The sequence below is a fragment of the Corythoichthys intestinalis genome, chromosome 4 (genome assembly GCF_030265065.1).
Source record: "Corythoichthys intestinalis isolate RoL2023-P3 chromosome 4, ASM3026506v1, whole genome shotgun sequence".
NCBI lineage: Eukaryota > Metazoa > Chordata > Actinopteri > Syngnathiformes > Syngnathidae > Corythoichthys > Corythoichthys intestinalis.
The window spans coordinates 38,534,711-38,548,576 of NC_080398.1; the positions used below are offsets into that span (position 1 = coordinate 38,534,711).

The window sequence follows — 13,866 nt, forward strand, 5'->3', positions numbered from 1 at the left end:
GCGAGGCAGTTCGCTGTCCAGCCCTCACAGCAGGAAATTCACAACAGCGTGGTTGCGGCCAACAGTAACCGTTAATCGTGCAATAAAAAAGTAGGTGAGACCAACTCTGCGTGCGTTCTCTATATACAGTGTGACGCTACAATAGAAATTCCCGACATTTTTATTGGGTGGGCACGACTCACGTCTGGGTGGGCACGGCACACCCCGGCCCCCTCATACATCCGGCCCCTGCATCAGTTATGCATTTCATCCCAAATGAATGCATTTTTTTTTTTTTTTTTGGGTTAAATGTGGGGCAGTCAAATTTATCGCATTAACGGGCGGTAATTAATTTTTTAAAATTAATCACGTGAAAATATTTATCACAATTAACACATTCGGAGTACGACTCATTCACGCATTGCAGCAAACAGCCTACAATGGCGCCGTTTTACTTTTATACAGAGATAAGAGGCAGTGTCAAATGAGTGGAGTAGATAAAAGCATTCATTGGGGCCGTGCTTTTTGTAGGCAAAAGCTTTGTCATCTCTCCCACAGCAACTGTAAATATTGAGTTGATCTTTTTCTTAACACCCTGTAGTGTATCCAACACAGAGAAGATATAGCATTTGCAGCCACCACACACAGTCATGGTTGCACCACTTCCCATCATGCATTTGGGCAGAACAGTTAAGTCGCTACAGTATCATTTACTGAAAGCTCAACAAATACACTAGATGGCAATATTTAGTCACAATATACAAACTCACATTTATCCTTTAAGAATTACAAGTCTTTCTATCCGTGGATCCCTTTCACAGAAAGAATGTTAATAATGTTAATGCCATCTTGTGGATTCATTGTTATAATAAACAAATACAGTACTTATGTACAGTATGTTGAATGTATATATCTGTCTTATATTTCCATGCCTACAATAATTTACAGAAAAATATGGCATATTTTAGAGATGGTTGAAGTGCGATTAGTTACGATTAATTCATTTTTAAGCTGTGATTAACTCGATTAAAAATTTTAATCGTTTGACAGCCCTAGTTAAATGTACACCTAATGCCTAATATATACATAACACAATTAAACTGAATTGTTGAGGAACTCAAAATGTTGACTGGACAGTTACGGACTATGCACATTAAATCATTAGTAACATCAAATATTACACAATACACCAAAGTATATCAGTAGCCGTGTCCTTAAGTCTTTCTGATAGTTTTCCCCTGACCTTTTTACTGCAATAATACAATAAAAACCTGAAATTATGGCTTTTAGTTTTGGCCACCCCAAGATTTTAAGTGGCCCCATCTGGCCACCCCTATGAAAAATTTCTGGAGGTGCCACTGATTTTAGGGCATTTACAGGTCACTTTCTACTCATTTGTAACTTGTTGTAATATATGGGGCTATCTTATTCCTGAATACTCCTTGACGGAGGTCACAGGGCTCCAGACTAACATTTTATATTAGTAGCACTGTGGCTCCCAACTTAAAATTTTAGGTGTGTACACTGTAAATCGGCATGCAAACTTTTCGACTAATTTTCCCTGTTTAATCGATAAAAACTTTTATAGTGAATGCATAAAACTACAAATCTATATTTTATTCTCTATTAGTTTTAACTAGGGCTGTCAAACGATTAAAATTTTTAATAGAGTTAATCACAGCTTAAAAATTAATTAATCGTAATTAGGGTTGTTCCGATCATGTTTTTTTGCTCCCGATCCGATCCCGATCGTTTTAGTTTGAGTATCTGCCGATCCTGATATTTCCCGATCCGATTGCTTTTTTTTTTGCTCCCGGTTCAATTCCAATCATTCCCGATAATTTTTCCTGATCATATACATTTTGGCAATGCATTAAGGAAAAAAAGGAATCAAACTCGGACGAATATATACATTCAACATGCAGTACATAAGTACTGTATTTGTTTGTTATGAAAATAAATCCTCATGATGGCATTTACATTATTAACATTCTTTCTGTGGGAGGGATCCACGGATAGAAAGACTTGTAATTCTTAAAGAATGAATGTGACTTTGTATATTGTGACTAAATATTGCCATCTAGTGTATTTGTTGAGCTTTCAGTAAATGATACTGTAGCCATTTAACTGTTAAGGCCAAATGCATGATGGGAAGTGCAACCATGACTGTGCATACTGGTACCAATTGATATATCTTCTCTGTGTTGGGAAATAACATAGAGTGTTAAGAAAAAGATCAATTACTACCTTCCTTCCCCACATTGCTTCCCACGATATTTCTAATCGTAGGGAGAGGGATTGTAAGGCTTTAGCCAATAAAAAAAAAAAAAAAAAGGCTCCAAAGGCTGCCAAAATTCAGTCTCATTTTACGCTGCCTTTTAGCTATAGGTAAAACGGCGCCATTACAGATTGAACGCGACAATGCGTGAGTGGGTCGTGCATGGCATGCGTTAATTGCGTTAAATATTTTCATGTGATGAATTAAAAAAAAAAAAATTACCGCCGTTAACGGGATAAATTTGATAACTACCTTAAGCCTAAACTAAAGACTCTGGATGAGTGTAACATATTATGTCTGTAACGTTAAATACAATTAGAAAACGATTTAATCAAAATATATATATATATATTAGAAAAAGGCATGTCTGATATTTTTTTGCTGATTCCGGTACTTTGAAAATAATCGGGACATCTCTAATCGTAATTAATCGCAATTCAAACCATCTATAAAATAGGCCATATTTTTCTGTAAATTATTGTTGGAATGGAAAGATAAGACACAAGACAGATATATACATTCAACATACTGTACATAAGTACTGTATTTGTTTATTATAACAATAAATCAACAAATGGTATTAACATAATTAACATTCTGTAAAAGCGATCCATGGATAGAAAGACTTGTAGTTCTTGAAAAATAAATGTGAGTACAAGTTATAGATATTTTATATTAAAACCCCTCTTAATGTTTTCGTTTTAATACAATTTGTAAAATTTTCAATCAAAAAATAAACTAGTAGCTCGCCATTGTACTCATGGTGCTTAAACCCATAAAATCAGTCGCACCAAAGCGCCAGCAGAGGGAGACAAAAAACACAAGTAACAAGTGGCCATGACACTGATGTCATTTCAATGTTTGAACGGGGCACGTGCGTTAATTGCGTCAAATATTTTACCGTGATTAATTAAAAAAATTAATTACCGCACGTTAACGCGATAATTTTGACAGCCCTACTTTTAACACCAACCACAATACTGCTTACAAATTAGGTTAATGTTGGATTTTTTTAAAGGAGACCTAGCTGTAACATGGATGCGGAGTGTCCCACTCATGACAAAAAATAAAAATAAATGAATGTATATGTGTGTGTGTATCTTAAAAAAAAAAAAAGTGGTCTCGCCCAGCCGGGCGGTATGGTCTCTCCTTTCAAGCTCGGGTCCGGTAAGGCCTGGGAGCTTGAGGGTTCTGCGCAGGATCTTAACTGTCCCTGGGATTGAGCTCTTCTGAACAGAGACATCGGGCGTTGTTCCCGGTATCTGTTGGGAGCCATGCACCCAGCTTGGGGGTTACTGCTCCTACTCCCCCGATCACTACTGGCACCAATGTTGTCGTCACTCCCCTCATTTTCTCCAACTCTTCCTTCAACCCTTGATATTTCTCCAGCTTTTCGTGTTCTGTTTTCCTGATGTTACTATCGCTCGGGATTGCTACATTTATCACTACTGTTGTCTTCTGATGTTTATCCACCACCACTATGTCAGGCTGGTTGGCCATCACCAGTTTGTCTGTCTGGATCTGGAAGTCCCACAGGATCTTGGCTCAGTTGTTCTCGACCACCTTTGGAGGTGTCGCCCACCTTGACTCTGGGGTCTCCAGTCCGTACTCGGCACAGATGTTTCTGTACACCATGGGTGTCCAAACCTGTCCGCAAGGGCCGAAGTGGGTCCTGGTTTTTGTCCTACCAATCGAGCACAGACAGTTTAACCAATGAAGTTTGTTATAAAACAAGCATTACCTGACTGCAATCAACTGATTACATTTGTGAGACACCAGATTGGTGAAAAAGTGTGGTCTTGTTTTGTAGGAATGAAATCCAGCACCCACTACGGGCCTATGTGGAATAGTTTGAACACCACTGCTGTACACTATGCCTGATACCTGGTTATGTCGTTCGATGTATGCCTTGCCTGCTAGCATCTTACACCCTGCTGTAATGTGCTGGACTGTCTCAGGGGCCTCTTTGGATAGCCTGTACCTGGGGTCCTGTCTGGTGTGATAGACCCCCGGCCTCTATTGATCTTGTGTTTAGGGCTTGTTCTTGTGCTGCCATGATCAGTGCCTCTGTGCTGTCTTTCAGTCCGGCCTTTTCCAGCCACTGGTATGTTTTTCCCAAGTCAGCTACCCCTTCAATTTGTCGGTAGTACATACCATGCAGGAGCTTGTCCTCCCATGATAGCTCCTCAGGGTCCTCCGCCTTACTGGGCTTCTATTGCCTGAGGCATTCACCGAGCAGGTCATCACTAGGGGCCATTTTCATGATGTACTCTTGGACGGATGTAGTTTCCTGCTGGATAGTGGCTCTGATGCTCACTAGTCCTCGGCCTCCCTCTTTCCGCTTTGTGTAGAGCCTCAGGATGGCAAGGCAAGGCAAGGCAAGGCAAGGCAAGGCAAATTTATTTATATAGCACAATTCAACACAAGGCAATTCAAAGTGCTTTACATCACTTTAAGATCATAAAAATCACATTTAAATCAATACATCGAAAAACCAGGACAATCAAAATAGGAAATAAAATTATACATAAAAATCGCATTTAATTACAAATAGAATAAAAATAAATAAATAGAAATAAAACAAAAACTACTAAATAATAATTGAAATCAGCAATGGAGATAAGTGCAAGAGGAATAGAAAGCAAGTAGATTGAGATATATAGACAGTTATGGATATGCAGTGCTAAAAAAAGCGTTTTTAGCCCTGATTTAAAGGAGCTAACAGTTTGAGCATACTTCAGATGTTCAGGTAAGTTGTTCCAGAGGTGAGGAGCATAATAACTAAATGCTGCCTCACCCTGCTTGGTTCTTGTTCTTGGAACACGCAGGAGACCAGTTCCAGACGACCTTTGGGATGTCGATGTCTCATAGGAATCTAACAAATCAAGCATGTATTTTGGTCCAAGGCCATTAAGTGTTTTGCACAATTTAACACAAGGCAATTCAAAGTGCTTTACATCACTTTAAGATCATAAAAATCACATTTAAATCAATACATCGAAAAACCAGGACAATCAAAATAGGAAATAAAATTATACATAAAAATCGCATTTAATTACAAATAGAATAAAAATAAATAAATAGAAATAAAACAAAAACTACTAAATAATAATTGAAATCAGCAATGGAGATAAGTGCAAGAGGAATAGAAAGCAAGTAGATTGAGATATATAGACAGTTATGGATATGCAGTGCTAAAAAAAGCGTTTTTAGCCCTGATTTAAAGGAGCTAACAGTTTGAGCATACTTCAGATGTTCAGGTAACTTGTTCCAGAGGTGAGGAGCATAATAACTAAATGCTGCCTCACCCTGCTTGGTTCTTGTTCTTGGAACACGCAGGAGACCAGTTCCAGACGACCTTTGGGATCTCGATGTCTCATAGGAATCTAACAAATCAAGCATGTATTTTGGTCCAAGGCCATTAAGTGTTTTGTAGACGAGCAGTAGTATTTTATAGTCTATCCTTTGACTCACTGGAAGCCAGTGTAGCGATTTCAAAACCGGTGTAATGTGGTCCAGCTTCCTTGTATTTGTGAGGACTCTGGCTGCAGCATTCTGTACTAGCTGCAGCTTCCTGACTGATTTTTTATCAAGACCCGTAAACATACCGTTGCAATAGTCCAATCTGCTGAAAATTAATGCATGCATAAATTTTTCCATGTCTTGTTGAGTCAGAAGCCCCTTAATTCTGGTTATATTTTTTTTAGGTGGTAATAAGCAGATTTAGTGATGGACTTTAGATGGCTATCAAATTTTAGGTCCGAGTCAATAATTACGCCAAGGTTTCTGACTTGATTTGTAGCTGTAAGTGACATTGTGCTAAGGTGCCTGCTTATCTTTGACCTTTCCTTTTTTGGCCAGAAAATGATCACTTCTGTCGTCTCCACATTTAACTGGAGAAAACACATCCATTCATTGATTTGATGAATGCATTTACTCAGGGAGACTAAGGGACTATAATCATGTGGGGACACAGAAATGTAGGATGCTGGACTTCGGGTGTAAGAAGCTTCCTTGTCTTGATGTTGGTAGCCTGCATCTCTTCCAGTGGCCAGGATACAATGCCAGCAGGGTATCTGATTACTGGTAGGGCATACTGTATATTCTATGTTCTGTTGCCAGCTTGTCAGAGTCTGTTTTGTGAGCACTGTTCCTTTCGTAAACACATTTGAATGCATTCCACAGGAGCGAGAGCGCGGTCACTTTCTGCTTTTACAAGCAGTTGCCGAGTTACGACTGAAATAAATCTTGAGAAAACGACAAAGAAAGTAAAATATCCTTACTTGTGATGTTGAAATCGTTATGCAATTGCACACTCACCACTTGGAAAATAGCAAATAGAAACATGGTATGGCGCTGCGTATATTTCCTGGAAGTGGAAACCACGCAACATTACCAGATGGACGTGTGAGACAGACAGAGCTTCTCCGGGCGCTGGTTTTGAAAGTCTGGCTCTCCTGGAAGGGGTGACAGTTTGACAGTCCAAAAAGTCACGAAAGTGAAAGCGAATGTCTGCCTTAGTGACTTGGGATTAGAGCAGGGCGGTAAACCGAAAATTTACCGTTACCAAAATTCTTCACGATGACCGACGTAATTTTGACCATGTCGGTAAATTCGGTAATTTAATAAAACAAGAAAATATAGTCGTTTCATCCCGCTTTGACTCTGTGTTGTTCGGCTATGTTCATTCCCCTTTAAGAAAGCAGTCAGTGGTTTTCAGCAAGCCAAACAAACAGAAGCCCGGTAGGCTAACGCTAGCGGCTAACGCTACAAGCAAACGTGATGGAGCCAGGCTTAAGGGAGCTTCGCCAAACTTTCACCCTACATTAAGTAAACTCTTGGCGGGTTCCAGACGGGCTTTCACCCGCTGTCCTCCCTGGGTCTCCCGATTTCAGGAGAGGATATTTCAGTGCTTTCTTCTGGTAGCCAAGCCACAGGCTAACGCTAGCGGCTAACGGTACAAATGAACGTGATGGAGTCGGATGGCGGCTCTAACCTTGTCGAAACGGTTGAAATTAATGAGTGGACTGGGCACGGAGTTCATCTAGCAATCATTATGTCGCGTTATTTGGTATTTCTGTTTGATTTCTCTGAAAGCTTTCATGATGGTAAAGCACTCAGCATAAAGTATAATCCAACAGTGAAGTCTATATATAATATGACAGTTTAATGGCCACAGCTGTTTTTCTGTATGTTTTTGCTTTATTCTGCCATCATAAAATCTTAAATGTATCATTGGCATCAGAGCAATACAGCTTTAATCGGGTTGTGTCTGTGTGGAGGGTGTATGTATTAAAAAATGTTCTGGGGAAAAAAACCTGAAACCTTGACGTAAACACTTGTGTTGGATAATTATGTCACAGCAGCCACTACCAATAAGTTGTCTGAAGTGTACTGTTAAAGCTGCAAGTCATTTGTGTTACAATGATATGTTTGCACAGTCGTCATATTGATTTTTATAATGTTGTACATTTTTCAAGTCATACAAGCTGTTATAAATGTTCACACTACAATTCTTACTGTTTATAAGATTTTTTTTATACTTAATGTTTAGACTGCATGTGCAATTGTTAAATTGAAAGCTGGTAAATTAACGAGAAACGGTTAATTTGTATTCCATGCATTGATTCAAATTTTCAAATTATATAACAGTCCGGATTTATCGTCATTTATTGGTATCGAGGTAAATCTGCTCAATTTACCGTGATATGTACTTGAGGCCATATCGCCCAGCCCTACTTGGGATACAACGCGGTTCCCTTTTGTGGTTTATATACACATTCTTTTTCTTCTGTTGTATTTTCCCTTGGCAAACCAGCTTGTTACATTACCGCCAACTAGTGCATTTAACCCTTAAGGAGTTTCTCAACATTGAACAACAACAAAAAAAACCTGCAATTTTACTGGTCGCGCATGTGCGAGTAGGTGAAAAAAGATACTGGCTCTAATTTTAGTCGCAGTCTGGAGCCCTGGGAAATGTTGTTCGAAGAAAATAAAATTGGGAGGGATGGCAGAGAATGAACAAATGTTTATTACCCTCCGAATTCAAATGGATTGGACGTCTACTAGTGATCAACTCATTCCAATTCACAGCAAAAGGCTGAAAAGAGCTTGTTTGTCTGTTTATTCGTTATCTTGTAGAATAACCTAGAAAGGTTTCGTGACCCATGTATCGATAATTGTTGTATCGCCATATCTTGAGATCGTTATCGTGAGCATTGTATCACATCGTATCGTATCATGAGATACCCAGAGGTTCCCACCCCTACTATAGTCCATGGGCGCTATCTCCGGGGTGGCGAAGCTCTGCTCTGGTGGGCTCAGGCCCACTTTAATCCATGTTGGTAGGAGCGTCCATCAAAATGCATGCTCGCAAACTCAAAGCACATCTATAATTTTGTTTTCTTCAGTCGCCCCCGAGATCCTGACATCCTCCCGTTGCCAAGACGTGTCAGCTGGGACTCAGTGTACCTGTATCAGTCAGGCCAACCCACCGCCCTCACTGCAGTGGGAGTTGTCCACAGTGTTGGTCAATAACTCTAACCAGCGACCCATCTTGGAGCACACCCTCAACAGCTTCACCAGAAGAAGCATCATCGTCCTTCAGCTCCTGGATGGCGAAAACATAGCATCCTCATTGGTTTGCATCAGCCTCAATGAGTTTGGATCTGACCGTCTTGCTTTCAACATGTCCTTGCCCGCCCCTCAGATAGGTCTCTTTTATTCGGATTTGATTTACGATCAGCGCGTTGTGTGAGCAAGACTCATGTTTGTGCTCTGTAGATGTGACCGTTCTGGCGAGTTCTGCCGTGGGAATTGTGGTCCTGCTGATACTGAGTTTCCTTCTGCTTTTGTACATTTGCAGGTGAGTACACAACAGTGTTGTTTTTTTCCAACAAAGGATACATACCAAAGTTTTGAGATGAACTTTTGGTATTGACCAAATACTTATTTTCCACCATGATTTGCAAATAAATTCTTTAAAAATCAAACAATGTGATTTTCAGTTTTTCCACATTCTGTCTCTCATGGTTGAGGTTTACATATGTTGACAATCCCATAGAAAAAATTTGCTACTCATCTGTTGCTTAATCTCGTCTCGTGAGACGAATTTGATCATCTCGAATTTATCTCATTCTTTGCTTATTTGTTTCTGAGTTTGTGCTCCTAAGGGTACCCTTAGGAGCAACTGATGAGTCAAAATGAGCAAAGACATCATTGAGACAAAGGAGATCGATTTGAGAAAACCAGATTTGAGCAATACTTGAGAAGAGAAATTCTCTTCATTAAAAATGGAGTTACACCTGTACAGCACCTTTCAGGTACTCAAAGCACTTTGACACTATATGCTCATCTACCTGCTGGTGACGCAACAATGTTGGGTTCAGTGTCTTGCTCAAGGGTACTTAGATGAATTCATCAGGACAGAGAGTTGAACTCACAATCTCTGAGTTGGGGAACGACTTCTCTACCACTGAGGCTCAGGTGCACTATACACGATGTGACGTGGTACATCAATGGAAAGCATTATCAGAAAGCACGTAGCAGCGATGAAGAAAATTTATTATATTTTAGTTAATTTAATAATTTATATATTTCTTTGGTATTTAAAAAAAACAACAACTTCCAAATGGCAGACATGTTGCCTGTGAGCCAGTAGTTTTTAGCGAGACATCGTCAGCCAGCGTGTTGCCTGTTTTGATCACGTCATGAAACAAGAGGACAAAGGATCTTCACACTATTTTGTGGTAAACTTTCGGTGTTCGAAACCAAAAACCGATAATGCATTTGTAGCGGCCGATAGTTTTCTCTAATTTTTACACTGAACAAGATGAACCAAATGAATCAGATGTTATTTAATTATTTTACCAATTATAATATTTTCTTGGATTTTGGCATGATATAAATTAAAGATGTGATTGGACATGTCAGAGCAGACACTACTCTTTGTTACGATGAAAGAATTTTGAAAACCCAAAATGAGCAATTGCAGACTGGAAGGTTATCAAATTGAGAAATATTTGTGATTGACACAATATAGGGTTGCTTGGCGAGATCAGTAAAATAGGCAGCTTTGAGGCAACTTTAAGAAATAAAATACTTTGCTCATCCATATCTTTTACTGAGACAGTACTGAGATCGTGACTTCAAGTAAGGAGATAAAATTGAGACGCATTTGAGATCGACACAAGTACTCATAGTTGTCTCTTGGTGAGATCTTGAAAGGAGACAATTGTGAGACTTTATTGAAAAATCGTGGCAGTAAAACTATTCTCAAGAACTTCCTTAGGTAATGCCCACTAAGAGACTTCATTCTCATGAGACAAATTTGAGAAAACTGAGAAAACCACCCTTGTCTCGATTATTGCTTATTCACTTCTCAGAGATGTAAATGAGACATGAACAAGATCTCATCTTGAATTTTGCTTTGCTATGGGATTACAGGCCTCCCTAATATTTTCAAGTGGGATAACTTGTACAATTAGTGGTTGACTAAATACTTATTTGCCCCACTGTACTTAGTAAAAAAAAGTTAGCGAGAGAGAAGTCCGACCCGACCCGAACGAAAATAATTGACATTTTGGGCCCGACCCAAAACTCCGGTTGGGTTCGGGCTAAAAATCTAACCGCTAGTAACAACCCAACAAGAAGTCAGCTATTTGGAATTTATTGTCCATTTCCTCCGCATTTTCAGCCATTTACACAACGCTGACTTTAAATCCTCGTTTTCATTCTTGAATTATTTCGAACAAAACCCAGAAACAGACATAGAGAGACATAGCACATTTTGTCCCTCCATTTAGTGTTGTTTATCAACTAAACACAACAAGTAGGTTTTTCAACTGCATTTTCTTTTGTCTCTCAGGAAAACCAAAGTCAACTCCCCGGCAAGCAACGGAAAAGCAAGTAGCGCCGCTGACTTTTTGGTCACCAATAAGGTTAGTCCGCAGTTGGGTTTAAACAAGTCAAACCTAACCAAACTCGCCGAAAACTGCCAACTAAATGGAGAAGTTAGCTTGACTGCTGATTTTACGTTAAAGGCAAAATAATGTTAGAATTTTCTATACCATTAGCATTTATCAGCGGCTTGTCTTTTCCCATTGTGAATCCGTCTTTGTGTCCTATAGAGAAACGGTTCCCAAGTTGCCATCTTGTCTACGGAGGCAGCACCGGACAATGAGCAGCTGCACTACGCCGACGTCAATGTGACCAGACTGCAGGCCCGTGAACCTGGTGAGATCCGGGGGCTCTCCTCCGTTACGCAAGAGTATGCAGAGATTCGACTGTACTCAACTGAGGGAATGGACCAAGAACGTGAGCCCAATCCTGAAACCGAGCCAGAGCCCAAACTTGATCCAGAGGAGGAAAAGATGGCAGACTCTCCTTTTGGACCAGAAGATGCAAGCCAAGAAGTTGCCTCAACAACAGAGACAAATATTGAAAACTCAGTGTTCGTTTAAGGATTACGAAATAATTCACCAGAAATTGTCTCAGTACCTTGTACAATACATTATACGAGTTAGCATTACAAGCTATTACGTGGTCATATTTTCTGTGTGTATCTACAGTGCCTTGCAAAAGTATTCGGCCCCCTTGAACCTTGCGACCTTTCGCCACATTTCAGGCTTCAAACATAAAGATATAAAATTTTAATTTTTTGTCAAGAATCAACAACAAGTGGGACACAATCGTGAAGTGGAACAAAATTTATTGGATAATTTAAACTTTTTTAACAAATACAAAACTGAAAAGTGGGGCGTGCAATATTATTCGGCCCCCTTGCGTTAATACTTTGTAGCGCCACCTTTTGCTCCAATTACAGCTGCAAGTCGCTTGGGGTATGTTTCTATCAGTTTTGCACATCGAGAGACTGACATTCTTGCCCATTCTTCCTTGCAAAACAGCTCGAGCTCAGTGAGGTTGGATGGAGAGTGTTTGTGAACAGCAGTCTTCAGCTCTTTCCACAGATTCTCGATTGGATTCAGGTCTGGACTTTGACTTGGCCATTCTAACACCTGGATACGTTTATTTTTGAACCATTCCATTGTAGATTTGGCTTTATGTTTTGGATCATTGTCCTGTTGGAAGATAAATCTCCGTCCCAGTCTCAGGTCTTGTGCAGATACCAACAGGTTTTCTTCCAGAATGTTCCTGTATTTGGCTGCATCCATCTTCCCGTCAATTTTAACCATCTTCCCTGTCCCTGCTGAAGAAAAGCAGGCCCAAACCATGATGCTGCCACCACCATGTTTGACAGTGGGGATGGTGTGTTCAGGGTGATGAGCTGTGTTGCTTTTACGCCAAACATATCGTTTTGCATTGTGGCCAAAAAGTTCAATTTTGGTTTCATCTGTCCAGAGCACCTTCTTCCATATGTTTGGTGTGTCTCCCAGGTGGCTTGTGGCAAACTTTAAACGAGACTTTTTATGGATATCTTTGAGAAATGGCTTTCTTCTTGCCACTCTTCCATAAAGGCCAGATTTGTGCAGTGTACGACTGATTGTTGTCCTATGGACAGACTCTCCCACCTCAGCTGTAGATCTCTGCAGTTCATCCAGAGTGATCATGGGCCTCTTGGCTGCATCTCTGATCAGTTTTCTCCTTGTTTGAGAAGAAAGTTTGGAAGGACGGCCGGGTCTTGGTAGATTTGCAGTGGTGTGATGCTCCTTCCATTTCAATATGATGGCTTGCACAGTGCTCCTTGAGATGTTTAAAGCTTGGGAAATCTTTTTGTATCCAAATCCGGCTTTAAACTTCTCCACAACACTATCTCCGACCTGCCTGGTGTGTTCCTTGGGTTTCATAATGCTCTCTGCACTTTAAACACAACCCTGAGGCTATCACAGAGCAGATACATTTATACGGAGACTTGATTACACACAGGTGGATTCTATTTATCATCATCGGTCATTTAGGACAACATTGGATCATTCAGAGATCCTCACTGAACTTCTGGAGTGAGTTTGCTGCACTGAAAGTAAAGGGGCCGAATAATATTGCACGCCCCACTTTTCAGTTTTTTATTTGTTAAAAAAGTTTAAATTATCCAATAAATGTTGTTCCACTTCACGATTGTGTCCCACTTGTTGTTGATTCTTGACAAAAAAAATTAAATTTCATATCTTTATGTTTGAAGCCTGAAATGTGGCGAAAGGTTGCAAGATTCAAGGGGGCCGAATACTTTTGCTAGGCACTGTATTCAATTCAATTTTCAATTCAATTTTATTTGTATAGCCCTCAATCACAACAGAAGTCTCAAAGGGCTTTACAGAGGCGAAATGATACACAATTAGAAATGAAGCAACAAAGATGAATAGATACAGTTCAAGTCCGGGGTATCCCCTATCCTTAAGACCCTCCATGCCGGCAAGGAAAAACTCCAAAAACACCAGAGTCAATTGGGAGAAAAATGAGAAACCTTGGGGAGTACCACAGTCAGGAGAGATCCACTCCCAGGACGGATAGACAGGAACCCCAGAACGGCTAATGGGAATTAGCAAGCGAAATTATAGTCCGTAAAAATACAGTGGAGTAAAGGAGCAAGAAGAGGTCCCTCTAGTCAGATGAGACGGGGGTAGCAGCGAGGACATCTATCCAGCCAGGGGTCC

General features: G+C 40.1%; 1 protein-coding gene across 1 annotated transcript in view; it reads left to right on the forward strand.

Annotated features, from left to right (window-relative positions):
* The window catches only part of LOC130914358 (B-cell receptor CD22-like), a 34,873-nt gene extending 22,939 nt beyond the window's left edge, over window positions 1–11,934 (forward strand). The window contains exons 9-12 of the mRNA XM_057833464.1: window positions 8,668–8,970; window positions 9,041–9,122; window positions 11,124–11,196; window positions 11,386–11,934. Coding sequence (XP_057689447.1) covers window positions 8,668–8,970; window positions 9,041–9,122; window positions 11,124–11,196; window positions 11,386–11,718 — 791 coding nt within the window. The 3' untranslated portion in view covers window positions 11,719–11,934. The remainder of the gene's footprint in view (window positions 1–8,667; window positions 8,971–9,040; window positions 9,123–11,123; window positions 11,197–11,385) is intronic.
* The last annotated feature ends 1,932 nt before the right edge of the window (window positions 11,935–13,866 follow it).